We start from the raw sequence: 14,672 nt of genomic DNA on the forward strand, positions 1-14,672 counted from the left end.
TTCTGGATATGTGTTCCCTTTACATTTCTCAGCCCTGAGGATGGTTATGAAGACAGAATGTTTAACACTACTGTATATTGTGAAATTACCTGCTTGACGTCACTGCCGTGGTTGGTGCTGTAGGTGATTCTGTGGCCAGGGACGTCCAGGGTTCCAGGCACCCAGCTCACCCTCAGCATACTATGGGTGACCATAGGAAACTGAACACTCAGAGGTGACGCCAGGGGCACTGCAGGGAGGCAAAAAGTGAGGCAATAAAAAAAAAAGAAAAACAAATGAGTAGTGAGTGCACTGAGGCAATTATTTTATCTGTGTCGTTATGTTTATATTGTATTTTGATTTTAGAAATGGAAGCGAAAACATGAGAGAAAAATTGTTGGAAAGGGAAATGAGAGAAAAAAAGTAGCCACAGATGTGTCAGATGGGAATGTTTGTGTTTGTGTGTCTGTGTGGAGAGAAATAGAGAGTGAGCAAGGTGAGTCAGGACTGAATGAATGAACGAATGAATGCACGCAGCTATGAAGAAAGATTTTACCAATCTAAGAAAAGTATCAGTAATTATGGGGTGGTCAGTGTTGATATTGTGGCAGTGACTTCTAACAAATCAATAAATGGACACTAAGAAGTATAAAACTTAAATATATCTAAACTGTAGCAGTTCAGAGAATGTAGGCAGAGTAGGTGGTCCCTTGTTCACCAAGCAAAAAGAACATAGCCACATGCGTCCCAGACCACCTCTGAATGTGGTTTGAGTGGTCGGATCTCAGGACCCATTGAGGACACATTTGGTTACATTCAGACCTGTGTTACTGGCCACTTGTGATCTGATCACTCAGGACCAATGTTAATACAAGGTCTGAACGGGGTCAAAGAAAAACAGGGAAAGGTGGATTGACAGCAGAGTGAATTATTATGACAGAAGTAAAGGACAAAAATGAGAGGGAGAAATAAAGAAATGTGAGATAGAAATGAAAAAGTAGAAAAACGAGAGAGGGGGATATTTTGGCATCGTGGGTGTCTTACGTGTGGTGGCTACAGCAGTGACAGGGTCACTGGGATCCTCGTCATAGAGAGCATACAGGGTGACTGAATAGTCTGTTTCCGGCAGGAGCCCTGCCAGCTCCAGCACTGTCTGGTCTGCACTGAATTTCTCCTGCAATTTTACACATGTACACATGTGGAGTTAAAGATTATTCATATTAGCACAGGCTGGAACAGAAATCACGTGGTACTAAACCTCAAGTTCTCACAGTAATAGGACTTCACAATGAGTGCAATGGAAATGACCAACAAGAACCTGTTCATCTCTAACCAGCTGTTTCATTTGGTTTCTGGTAATAAAAACACTATTGAGATACAATTTCAAGACAATGTCGGCTCTTCTGTTGCATCATATGTGTGAGGACCAGGACAGGAGGCAGAGAGGAAGTGATTTGAGGATGAATACTGAAATGAAATACTGACACACACATCACTCCTCCATCTGATGTGGAGAAGAAGCCAGGGATCTAACCTCTGACCCTCTGGTTAGAGGACTAAGCTCACAAACCCACCCATTCATGCACATAGTCATACAGCACTTCTATAGACACTGATTTTTCTATCACACCATCACAACTCCCATTCATTCATGGGAAATTCAGGGTTTAGTATCTTGCCCCATCACACTCTGGAATGCAGATATGAGGAGCCGGGTATCGAACAACCCCCCCTTGTAGGGGACAACCCTCTCTACCTCCTGAGCCTCAGCTGCCCTAATAATGGGGCAGATCCAGAATATGTTTCACCTTCTTTAACATTGTGAGGGTGTTTTTTTTAAGTTTTCACCAATTTTTCAAGCAATAATTCAAAGATCTTGATGAAAAAAATAGGGCACATTCAGGGGACTGCTTTCTATGAGTGTGACCAATGTTGTGAGCTTGATAGAATTTGAAACAGACTGAAATAAACCTTAAGAGAGCACAGAGAAATCCATTTCCCACCTCTTTGGCGTCGTCTGGCTCTCCATGGTTGAGGGCTGAGTACAGGATCATATACTGTGTCGCGCCAGGCGCTGCACCCCAGCTTACACGCAGCGTGCTGAAAGAAGAAGGAGTCACCTCCAGGTTGGAAGGCATGACGAGGGGCACTGAGTCATGGAGACAGGAAAACACAGAGGGAATAAGAGGAGAGATGTTTCACACCTTGAGTAAAAACAACTTTGACAAGGGCTAAACTGTGATGGCTCGACAACTGGGACAGTCATCTCCAAAATGACAGATCTCGAGGGGTATTTATAATAAGCATTAGTTACTAACTACGCAAGGGGTACAAGCAAAGACAACCAGTGTGGCAACAGAGTCATGGGCATTCTCTTTCACGAGAATTGGATGGAAGGACAACCCGTAAGCAAAATGCTTCCAGCCACTGGCTCTTACCAGCACAGAGGCATCAAAATGGAACAGCAAGGGTTTTTACCTTTAAATGTAGCCTATCATCATCATCCACATCCTAAACAAATACAATATTTAACAGTGATGTCAGTCTTACGTGTGGTGACAGTTCCTCTGAGCGCCAGGCCAACGTTGTTTTCATACACAGGGAAGATGGACACGTGGTACAGCGTCTGAGAGGAGAGGCCTTCCAGCAACACAGTGGACTCTGATCCGGCCAGTACCACCTGGAAGCAAAGCATCGCTTACACTCACAAAAATATCCAACACTTCTAATATTCTGTAAAAATGTACCTGTTCTATGAAAACACAAGGCTGCTTGGAATTATTCACAGTGAAACATGAGTCTGCTTTTGCACAACAATGGGGAGGTTTCTCACCTCCTGTGGTCTCTGACCCTCTGCGCTGTGGTAAACCACCCTGTACTGTTGGACTGGCTGAGCAGGATTGGTCCAGTGTAGCTTCACTTCTCTGGAGCCCAGATCAGAAAAGCGTAGATCAGTAGGACTGGGGTAGGAGAGCACTGGGTCGTCTGTGGGTGCAGGCTCCATTCCTGAGGACACAGCAATGAAGAAATTGCACCGGAGACCTCACAGAGATATCAGTTGAGAAAACCAATTTCTGACTAAATGGTTAGAAAAGAAAGACAGGTGGGCAGATAGACAGACAATTGATTGATAGATTACGTTTTGAAATGCCACGGTCCTCTATCCTCCCACACAGGATGTGGACCAGTCGTGCCACCAGTTTACTGAGCAGAGGGAAGTCGTTGACATTGTAGACGTTCAGATCCACAGGCTCTGAAGCCACATGTCTCAACTCAGCTTCATCAGCGTTCTTCACACCTTAATAACACAAACAAATAAATACTTCACACAAAGAGCATTTAGAATACTGTACCTCCAAACACTGAAAACATAACAGGAGCTGTGTTACCGTGTAACATCAATGAAACCACATCAGGCCTAAATTCATAATATCACAGAGGCTGAACAAAATAAATGTAGACTGCTCACAGTCCCATGGCCACAGAAGTACAGTGGGTGAATGTAAATGGCTTCTCTTTTACAACAGCAGCCCCAGGAAAAGGCAACAATATACTTTGTACATAAATCAGTGTTACGCCTGGCTCTGAGGCCGCAACAACACAGACAAGGCAGCGTGATGTAGCGAATTACAATATGCTTTATTGATTTAACATAAACGGAAATGAGCGATGGAGTGTGAAAGTGAGCGTCAGTAGTGTGTGAGGGTGTTTGAGGGCTATGTAGTATGTGTGGTGCATGTTGTCAGGTGCAGAACATAACAAAAGTAGATGCAGCAGGATGGAGATCTCAGGGATGAGTGAGAGAGAGCAAGACAGCCCACGGCAGGGGGTTTATAACAGCAAGCCAATCAGGGAGCCCTGCACAGGAACCTCCAGCCGGCTAACAATCAGCAACCTGCAAGACACACCCACACAGCATACACACCATACACAGACAGGACACAGACATGGGCTGGGGCCGTAACAATCAGCCACAAACGTCTGATGTGTGAAGTGAATAACACTGATTATCTCAATGCAATGGCACTTGTCAGGGGCTAAGACATATGAGGCAGAAAGCGAACAGTCAGTTCTTGAAGTTGATGGATTGAAAGCAAGAAAAATAGGCAAGTGCAAGGATCAAAGTGACTGTGACATGGACCAAACAGCTGTAACACTGAGCAAGAGAATGAAATATAATAATTAAAAAATAATCTAAGGAGGAAAAAGCCGTGCCATACACGTAGAAGACACCGAGGGTGCCAAGTGCCCTGTCACATTAATGTTCAGGTCTTGTTTGAGGAACATAATAAAGAAGGTATTGACTTGGCCTCAAAAAACCTCAGATGCTAATGCCTTGGTGACTGTGGTAGACGCCACATTTTCAGAGTTTGAGCTGTTTCAGTTGGTCAAACAAAACAATATTAGGGAGCTGGTTTTAAGTTTGTAACCCATCACTGTATTTCAGTTTGTATTCACACCACCTCACACTCTCTTATTTTCAGTCTCACCTACAGCGATGATCTCCACGCCGGCATTCTTTAGCCTGTTTGCCGCAGCAATGGCATCATCCTGAGATTTCCCATCAGTCAACAAAACCAGGAAAAAGGGTGTGTCTGACCTCGCTCCTGCCTCGGCCCTCATGTTATCCTCCATGACGTGGAGCAGCGCCTGGCCTGGGAGATGGATAGATGGTTGACACTGACAGACGTGGTACATACTGTAGATTGTCAAATAGAATTAAAGCTGTATTGTGGGATGTGTTTACCTGTAAATGTGTTTCCTCCTTTATACCTAAAGTTCCTCACTGCCTCCAGCAGTTGATCTTTAGTAGTGAAGTTGTTGAGATGCCACTCAGTGCGAGGATCTCCACTGTACTGGGTGAGACCTGGGACAAAAATATTACTTGTAGGGGTGGTCGGTAGCGTAGCGGGTTGTGCCGCCACCCCATGTATAGAGGTTACAGTCCTTGCTGCAGTGGGCCCCGGTTCGGTCGGCCCTTTACTGCATGTCATTCCCCTCTCTCTGCCCCCTGCTTCCTGTCTCTCTTCCACTGTCCTGTCGATTAAAGGCATAAAATCCCCCCAAAATATACAAAAAGATATATATATATTACTTGTAAATAATGACACAATTCAGCTAATAATAAGAGTTGATCAAATCCAGAGCGATGACTTAGTTCTTTGAGCAAATAGCTAACAGCAAATTCTGCTCTCTGAGCGGACGGGCAGGTTTACTTCTTGGGTTAATGAATTTTCGCTCATTATTTTTCACAAAACCTTTTTTTTAATCTCTATAAGTGGGTGATTGGGTGCTCTGTGCTGTTACTAGGGCAGAAGCAGGGTATTTATCTGTGCTTGTGTGTTGTGTGTGTGTTCTGTTAGCAGACTAACGTATAAATAAATTATGGTCATCAACACCTCACCACAAGTGGACCAATCAGCAGCAATTCAATTAATATTGATTAATAAATAGAGCCATAGCTGAGCCATATAAATATACATATTGATCAATGCTCCAATGCCCTATATGTCATCACTTATGATATTTGACTTCAGTAACCTCAGTAACATGCAGTGACATGAATGGAGCAGAAGACAGAAAACCCACTGTGCGGCATTATGTATACATGAATGCAGAAAATCCAGAGAGGAAATTGGCCAATGGCCTCATCACCACACTCTGATTCTCACCGATCTGAATGTGGTTCGGCCCAATGTGGAAGGGAGTCACCAGGCCTTCCAGAAAGTCTCGGACGCGTCTGAAGTTGGTGCGCCCGATGCTCCAGGAGCCATCAACCAACAGCATGATGTCCGCTGCTGCCTCGCTGTTGCACTCAAACGGCTTCCTTGGAGACATGCCTTTGTAAAAAGATTAATTATATATTCTTCACCTGTTCAAGAGGCATTTGCAATCAAAGCTGAAGAGCATTGAAGCTACTTCGGGGGGGGGGGGGGGGAATATAAGACCTCATTTGCACACTTCATGTTTGGTAATCCTTTCATTTGTCACCCATCTGTGTTTCAGTGAGAACAAGAGTAAACGTATGGTTTTAAATCAGGAAACAGATGTCCCTCTGCATTTAGACAGGCACAATGTCTGTGTTTACACGTGTCGACAAAGTGCATACATGAACATGAATGAGTTTCCATGCATGTGTATGTGTGTGTGATCCCTTGGATTAAGAGGGAGAGGACACATGTGCCCTGCAGACAACAGGGTGGCCTGTCATTATCCTTTCTTTTACCTGTTCCTCCCTGTGTAAACACTGTCATCACATTTCAAACTAACACTTACTGCTCTGAAGCCATTTGTTCCTCCTAATCCCATGTGATGATGGCCAGATGTTCCTTAAAATAAGCTGCTGAACTTCTTGTTTTATTATTTCCATGTTATGCTCATGAAAGTAATAAATACAAAATTTGCTATTTAGATCTTGGGGCTACAACCACATTATTAGGTTTTCATTAGAAAAGCATCAACTCTGCTGCAGATACGTCTGGTGTCCGCTACTCCAGAGTTTTAGAGCCACTAAAATGGAGAAGTTTGCAAATGCTGCTCACCCCGCTTTAGTTTGAAAACTCCTGGGCTGCTCTTTAGTCTAGATGGGCATAAATAGAGCAACAGCTATTGTGCAGTTAAATTATAGATTTAACGAAATTGCTGCCGTTTGTATCATAGCACTTTCTGCAGCTGAAAACAAAATGCTTCCTGTGTACAATAGCACACGCATGCCCAGTGTACGTGATTGGTCACGTGATATGGGTTTTTTAGTTAAAAACTTTGTTTTCAAATTAAAATGTATTATGGATCTGGCCTGAGTTTGTAGTGTCATGTGTTTTGGAACACTGAAGAAAAGAGGTCACCTGCAACCGGCTGGTTAGGGAATGGTGTCTTCCGGGGTCTCTCCTCAGCTGGTTTACCCTGTGTTGTCCCTTGCTCCTCCTTGTTCTGCACCTTAGACCGATCCCTCTCTTTTTCTTTCTTCCTCTTCCTCTTCTCTTTGGTAGTTTTCTCGGTGGTCTCGTCAGGGAGCTCTAAGTGGGTTTCTGTAGCCGGGGGCTCTGGAGCAGAGAGGGAATGGCAAGCACATGGGTGAGGTTACAGTAAGATAAGCAAAGATTGTTGTTGAGGCTGTGCGTGACCGGAAATCTTCTGTTGACGTTACATCAATCTGACTTCCTGAGTATCAAAGAGAAAAGTGAGAGAAAACATGATTTTTTGTTTGACAAACCCTCTTCTTTGTCCATTAATCTCGTCCCTGCTTTCATTGCATGTCCCCTCTTGTCCTCTCAAGAGAGTTACTCCATCTACTGTTGCTGCACTGTCATTATTGTGTGTGTAAATGTGCCAAAGCCCTTTGGTGTAGCCTTGCATAAATACAGTACACTGTCTGTACAGTGCAGGCTGTAGATGTGTTGGGAGCTTTTCTGCTGCGTCCGTCCTCTGGCAGCGTTATAATGAGAGAGGCCATGGAAGATCAGAGCAGCCAGGCTTGTGACTAGGACAAAAATAATCTCATAACATAACCCAGGGCTTCAGGTTCTTTGCACTGGTTACTTTCTCCTGTTAGTGAATCATTTTTAAATCTCACTCAGTTCAAAGAAGGCTTTGTGTAGCTCGACATCAAGAGTAGATCAGTGAACTTTGAACTCTTTAGATGTGATGGGGTTAGGCCTGTGAGCTTTTCCAGGTTAACGTCAAGGGGTGATTGAGTCTTCCATTTAATATTCATATAGTTGCCACTGTCTCATACCTTAATATACATTTCTATACACTTGCCTTGTCTGACCATTGAACTGACTCGTTCACAGATTTTCTTCATTTATGCTGCTCATGTGTTTTTTTACAAAGTAAAGATTGGTTTGATGAGTAGCTTTGGTTTTATGGTTTTACCGAAAATCACTTTAGGATTTTGCATTGTGTGATAAAATTATTGTTATAAATATACCGATTCAATATCAGTACAGACACCAAAGTGTTAAAAGGTCTAGGCAATAAGACAATATCAATACCTATCAGACTAAAGTTTTCATCAATAGTAATATAACAAAAGTTCAGAGTTTAAAACAACAACCTGGAAGAAAACTCAGCCTTTAAACTTACAAGAAATACAAATTGGAAATTGATCATGACAAGATCTACTAAAGGAAAATTTTTGGTTGTTGCGTCATTATCTACTCATCACACTACCTGTAGTAGTGGCAGGAGCAGTGGTGATGAGGTTCGGATAAAGAACTGTCGGCATGCCCAGCACAGCCTCTGTTGCATCGTCCGGGTCTCCTGACCCAGACCCACCTGGCAACAGCTTCTTCCGATTCTCTCGGCTACCACTGCGAATCATCTCTTCCTCCCGCAGACCCTCCACTGGAAGACAGAAAGTGATCTATGAATATTCATCATACCAAGGACAATAATACAATACTCAATCATTTCAGAATATGTAAAAAAAATCCTTGCATTTACATTTGTACTTAAATCAAAAATAACCAGATTGTCATAACCATATCACTTTTTACCACAAATGTAAACCTCAGGGTGGCAAAAGAAGAAAAGATTCATCCTCTGAGGACCATGAACGTTTGAACCAAACTGACCCAAACTCCCTACAGTCATTCAACATAGCTAAAAAATAACATACCAGACAAACATGTCATTTCAGTATCAGTACCATAGGTCAATGCACACAGCACTCAAGGGGATTAATATTTAACCAAACAACCACCTATGTGCTGGTGTCAGTCTGAAAGTACAGACATCATCACCATTTGTAGAAATACTATGACAGTGGCGTCTGCTTAGTATAATGTATCAATGGATTCACTTTCTGTCATTTCAGTTTCTTTGTTTCACACAATTAGCTCTAGCTGATGATGAGGAAATAGACTCTGCATAATAACACAGCTAGTCGTGTTTTCATTGATATTTCAACATTTCTACTGCCATATAAACAAACACCTCCTTCAGTTCATCCATTCTCTCCATTCTCATCAACTAATTCTGACTTCTCCATAGTTTTTGTGGCTATTTTTGGCAAAGGATGTAGTTGAATAAATATTTGTCAGGATCCAATGTTTGGAAAACTTAAGTTTGACGCTTGCCCCTTTTTTTGTTTGTTTTGTTTCTGAACCATGACTCTACAATCTCTATCCACATTTCTGGGCAGGGAGGGAATACTTTACCTCATCTTCTTGAGATTTCTTTCTTACATGCTATTGGCAAAGTTTTAACCAGGCACCCATCCCTTATTTGTATCTTCTCTCTGAGATTAAGGCCCCTGTTTTTTGAGTAAAACTACTGTAAAGCCTTCTGGTTTCTGACTGCATGACTGGACAACATATCTATTTTCAAACTTGATTTCAATTTGAGAGAAGTTGGACATTAGAGAGAGAAAAAAAATGAAAAAGCTGGAGGTAAAAACAGAGCTGTTTCATATGTTACTATTTTTCACTGGCCTTACCAGGTCGTGTTGGCTAATCCTTGCCTGGAGTGAAGAGACAAGTTCAACAGCAGCAAATTGAGGGTGACATTTCCAGGGAAGTAAGAACTATCTTATCGCAGTGACCTACTATCACTGGCATGGCTCATTATAAGTTCTGGGCCCTGAGGGACTCGAAGCAATTGGAAAAAGCAAAGCCACATTGGGAAGGAATTCCCAGACTGCAATCATTCCAGCTAGACAGCCCCATGTTACAAATTTCCAAGTAGACATGTTTTTGAGGCATGCCTGCACATGTTCGACTCGACACAGTAACCTACTATCACTGGCACGGTTTTACAAGCAGCCAGGGGTTAGCTCCATTATACAATCTAATGAGCTGGGGAAGGATTACCTGTCCAAAGTGTCTAAATAAAATGTCATCGGTGGAAAGGGACATTCAGGGAAAATGAATAGACAAAGTGCCGTGAATGTGCTGTGATGAGAGTAACTGTCACTGCATTGGGAAATGACAATGATGGTTCCAGCAACAAAAGTGTCTGAAATAACCTGAGGAACAATAGGTGAGCATCATTTGATGCTGCTCGCCAAGCAGAGCCTATCCCCCCCCCCCCCAGATAAAAACCTGTAAACTAAAGACAAACTCTCTGAAAGCTGCTCGTCCTTCAGCTCAGTGCAAGAACCTTGACTGTAGGTATAATTTTAATGGTAAGTTTTCCTTTGTGATCCACAGAGGAACAAATGGTGGGCAGATTTACGACCCTGGAACATGCTTATCGACTCACAGTAAGTTCAAAAAACAACCCACCATCAGCCTGATGGTGGGTTGTGTGTGTGTGTTTGTGTGTGTGTGCTTAAGAATGTCAAAAATGCACCATCTCCTCCCATATGACTTGGCGGTCTTGCCAAAGTCACAGTACCGACTGAGTGAACAAATGATGGTATTTCTTTGTATCTCTAGTCAGTGTTGTACATCACATCATGCCTGTGGATTTTATGTTCCTATTCCAACCACACAAAAACACTGTATTTGTTTTGTGACATTTCACTAAATTTGAAATTTTAAAAATAATAAAAAATCTTACACCATGATATGAGATAAGATGGACTATATATATATATATATATATGTAGTCTCATGCACATACCATTAACAACCTTACTTATATCTACTTGTTATTCCGCACACTGTGTCTATTTCTTTCTCCTGTCAATCTATGGTGAGTAAACTACAAACCCATGAATGGTTCAACATCAGAGATAAGCACTGCCACCAACCCCTGACATTTGCCCTTCTTTGTCTCACATACCTCAGTCAGCAATCACAGGCCACTATACAGTGGACCGCAGATTCGTTCCTGCCCCACCTGTGATGATTTACCTTAATGGTTCATTTCCGTCACGTTTGAGCCCAGTGGCCTTGATCCCAATAAGCTCAAGTCATTTGTTCCCTTTGTGTTCATCCACCTCCCTCTGTGCTCTCCCACCCACCTCACTGTGTTACCTACTAGTGAATCGTCTCTTTGCGAGAAGTTTCTCTGTCGTCCCATTGAGCACCAGGATTTGGAGGGCATACTCCTGGCTGGAGTCCAGTCCTGCCACGGTAGCTCGGCCCCGTGTGGTGGTCAGCATCAGCTCCGGCTGTGGGACCTCTGATAAAGAAACAAGCATTTTGGTGAATTATTGCCTTGATTTTAATTTTGAAGTGGAATTCCAGTATTTTCCAACCTGAACCTTGTTGATAAACGTGAGTTTGCAAATGAATGTTACAACCTCTTATCCTGTCTGTTTAGTTTAATCTGGTTTTATTTTAGTTTTGAGACATTTGGAGATTTACGTGTCTTACCTCTGTTGACACCGCACTTGTAACCATAGTGCACTGTTTGAGGGTTGCTTATGGGTTGGGCTGATATGCAGCAGCAACCGTATGTCCCATGCTGGTGAGAGTTTCTCACAGGATTTCAAGGTATGATAATTTTCCCGAAATAAAATCTGCTGTGTTTTTCTGAATTGACAACTTAATTATGAAGCATTGCATTACTTCATGCAGGACACATGTGCTCAGCTGTCATAAGCTGTCAGCTAGGTTTATGGGTGCTCGTAAGTCACCTACCAATTACAGCCCATTCTCTCTACAAGCAGTCCATTTAAATACAACCTGCTTCTCACTGAATACTGCTCAGGTCCACTGCAACTCATACTCTACTGCTAGAAAATTGCCTACAACGCCCCAGCCTCCACCTTTTTAGCACTGAGTCTAAACATGGTCTCAGTAAATGGTATTCATCTTGAACAAAATGTATCTCGCCTGCTTACGCCCACTGGGGGTTTTGCACATGTTCCTTGTTTTATTTTGGCATGCTGCCTGGCGAGTAGGGAACATCCAAAGAATGGAGCCGTCCGCGCCAATCATAAACGTATTCCCATTTGTGTAATAAATGGTTAAATCATGACAAAGTGCTGACTGAAATATCGTAAATTTAGAAAAACAGAGCAGATATTTTTTTCTCAAGAGACAGCAATATGCTTCCCTAGGAATCTAAAGGACCAATTTAAAACCATTGTTTTAAAGAACCATTCATGTACACACTGACAGTAACGAACAGACGGCCCAAGTCAAAAAATACCCAAATTGCTGGAAATAAAAAAATCAAACATAAGCTGGAGAGAGCCTTTATTTTAGTTTTAGAGTGGAGCTGAGCTTTAATAAAACCATCATGTACATAAAACAAGATAGTGTTCACAGAACTATCTGTTGTGAGTCTCTTAGTGAAAAACAAACTGAAGAGAGAGATAGGAGGGGGTGGTGATTACTTTTTGAAGCCAAGTGAAGGATTTGTTTTAGCATCTGTCTGTTTATAAAGCAAAACTGTTGTACAACGAAAGTAAACGCTCTAAAACTAATTTTTCAAACAAAAATAACATCTTCGTGATGAGCCAACTGTACAACTTAATAAACTTAAAGATATTAGATATTCTGTCGTCAAACAAATGTATACTCCTTCATACTTTCTTCTGCTTTGTCAGCAATTCCACATCAAATTTTCTCAAGGCCTCCCTCTCCTAAAACCCTCTCTTCAGTTATGACCATATTAAGTTGAAGGCAACAGCACAAGATCAGACATCTCCCTCCAATATGCTGATTCATCTAATCTTATTACTAACACATCCACAGCAAACACAAATCATTCATATGAGTCATCAGAAGTGCAGTCCAATCTTTTGCAGAGAGAGCATCCCTGTCAGTGGCTTCGAAGGAGTGTTCACCACAGTGGCACAGCTAGGATTTTTCTAAATCAGAGGCCAAACAGGGTCCACAATTTACACAGAGGGGCCCATTATATGTCAAATATCCATGTACAATTCCTGATTCAGTAAGGTGCACATATAAAACAGCTCTTGTTTACTGTTAGCTTTATAGATTGGAACGAAGCCCCACATCATTGAATATATTTTCAAAAGTTGTTCCACATTCAAGCACATGTATACTTAAAGATTTATTTTTATTGTTAGTAAGTTTTTTAAGACTATTGACAGGACAGGGGCACTTCAGCGGCCAATCAGATTTTTGCTGGGGCCTTGCCCCCCCCCTAGCCCCATTGCTGGATCGGCCCCTGATTTAATAGCTACTTCTTTTCTTGCTCTCATATCACATCACAATCTATATTCAATGGAGGCTCAACTTCCTGTTACTGTATGGAAAAGTGAATGTTTTATGGTAATTGAATTTAAAGTACTGAGTTTAAGCTGCAACTATCAGCCTTTAATACATGAATAAAACTGCCTACATCTTTCTTTATCACAATAGTTCAGGTCATATAAGAGTTGAACTAATTTGAAGTGTCCTGCTGCAGTAATTTTTTTTATAGTGGAGTCATGATATACAGTCTGCTCCTATCATTGAAGTCATGTAGATGATGCACACGGTTTCCAGAAATTTTCTAATTAGATTTAACTAAATCTTAACAGTGAAATGTGAAGTGCATTTGTTCTACCTGTGTCTGTAAACCTGAAGTAAAATAAGTCTTAAATACAAGTCTTGGCTGTACATTCACCCTGAAGCTAACGGGGCTTGCTGTGTAATCCCTCTCTCCTCTCTCTCTACTTTTCAAAATCTTTCTCGATACACCACATCCTCCTCTGTCCACCAAATCACAGATCTATGTTGCAGCCTTCTGCAATTCTTTTTTTAATGCATTTCCAAGAACTGTACTGCCTAACCTTGCCCTTTATCTCATCAACATCACCTTTTCATCCTCATGCTGCCCCCCTCCCACCTCCTCCCAGACCCTATACCTCAAGGAACTGCAAAGGAACTGAAATCTTCCTCTGAGTGCCCCCCCCACCCATCCCTGTCTCGGATTTAGACCTGCCTGGGCTTAGCTGAACCGTGTGGAATGGCAGATAAGACGGTGACAGAAAGAAAACAGTGCAAAGGAAGAAGTTAGAGGGATTGGTGTGAAGAATGAGGAGGAGGAGGAGGAGGAGGGGTGGCTGCATTCTTATCCAGACCATCACCTGTGAAGCAAGACAGCTGACACATTCACCTCAGTCTGGATTACAGAGGCCCTGTTCAGACCTAGTATTAACATTCAACCTGAGAGATCCAATCACAAGTGCACCGTTTAAGTTTGTCTGTTCACACCTGACATTAAAATACCTCTCTTTAGGAAAGGTTTATGTCAAAAAGTATTCCACAGAGTGTTTTTAACTTTTCAACAGAGCCAGGATAGTCTCACCTGAGATGGGTTTCACTCGGACCTTGTAGCCCTGAACGGGTCCATCGGCCTCCTTCCATTTCATCTGCAGTCTGTCCTCAGACAGGACCGTCAGTTTCAGACGACCTTGACATTCACAAAAAAGAAGGTATGAGTCAAGAGGGTCAAGAGAAAGGGAAGAGCATAACAGCTGCAGACTTTTCACAGATCAAAGAAACAAGCCCTCTCATTTCCTTCTGCCGAAATCAAATCCACTTCTTGTTTCAACCTCATCTGCATAATTTCCAGCAGGGGTTTTCTAACAAGCAGTGTCTTTCATGTTTCTATCCTCTCACCCTTCATCCCTCTCTCCAGCTGCCTATTCATCCATCAAAGCACGCCCTGTCCTCTTGGCTGGTATAGAAACGGGAACAGGGTGCTGGTCGGGGACTGGAAGTTCATAGGTCATGTCAGAGGAACGCCACAGACTTTAACTGTGTCAGGGTTTTGTATGTACAATGTGGCGGGGTAAAAGATGGAGAGGAAGATGAGGGGGGAGGGAAAACGGAAGCAAAGAA

At 42.4% G+C, this 14,672-nt stretch overlaps 1 protein-coding gene across 2 annotated transcripts in view; it reads right to left on the reverse strand.

The window, feature by feature from the left end:
- The window catches only part of LOC109630740 (collagen alpha-1(XX) chain), a 34,264-nt gene that overhangs the window by 15,331 nt on the left and 4,261 nt on the right, over positions 1 to 14,672 (reverse strand). For both annotated transcript variants that reach the window (XM_069527230.1, XM_069527231.1), the window contains exons 3-15: positions 14,137 to 14,241; positions 10,906 to 11,049; positions 8,152 to 8,325; positions 6,825 to 7,022; positions 5,652 to 5,819; positions 4,727 to 4,846; positions 4,470 to 4,634; positions 3,119 to 3,277; positions 2,813 to 2,985; positions 2,530 to 2,659; positions 1,983 to 2,128; positions 1,024 to 1,153; positions 90 to 229 (exon numbers count right to left, since the gene is read on the reverse strand). In XM_069527230.1, the coding sequence (XP_069383331.1) occupies positions 90 to 229; positions 1,024 to 1,153; positions 1,983 to 2,128; positions 2,530 to 2,659; positions 2,813 to 2,985; positions 3,119 to 3,277; positions 4,470 to 4,634; positions 4,727 to 4,846; positions 5,652 to 5,819; positions 6,825 to 7,022; positions 8,152 to 8,325; positions 10,906 to 11,049; positions 14,137 to 14,241 (1,952 nt within the window). The remainder of the gene's footprint in view (positions 1 to 89; positions 230 to 1,023; positions 1,154 to 1,982; positions 2,129 to 2,529; positions 2,660 to 2,812; positions 2,986 to 3,118; positions 3,278 to 4,469; positions 4,635 to 4,726; positions 4,847 to 5,651; positions 5,820 to 6,824; positions 7,023 to 8,151; positions 8,326 to 10,905; positions 11,050 to 14,136; positions 14,242 to 14,672) is intronic.

Source organism: Paralichthys olivaceus, chromosome 6 (genome assembly GCF_024713975.1).
Source record: "Paralichthys olivaceus isolate ysfri-2021 chromosome 6, ASM2471397v2, whole genome shotgun sequence".
NCBI lineage: Eukaryota > Metazoa > Chordata > Actinopteri > Pleuronectiformes > Paralichthyidae > Paralichthys > Paralichthys olivaceus.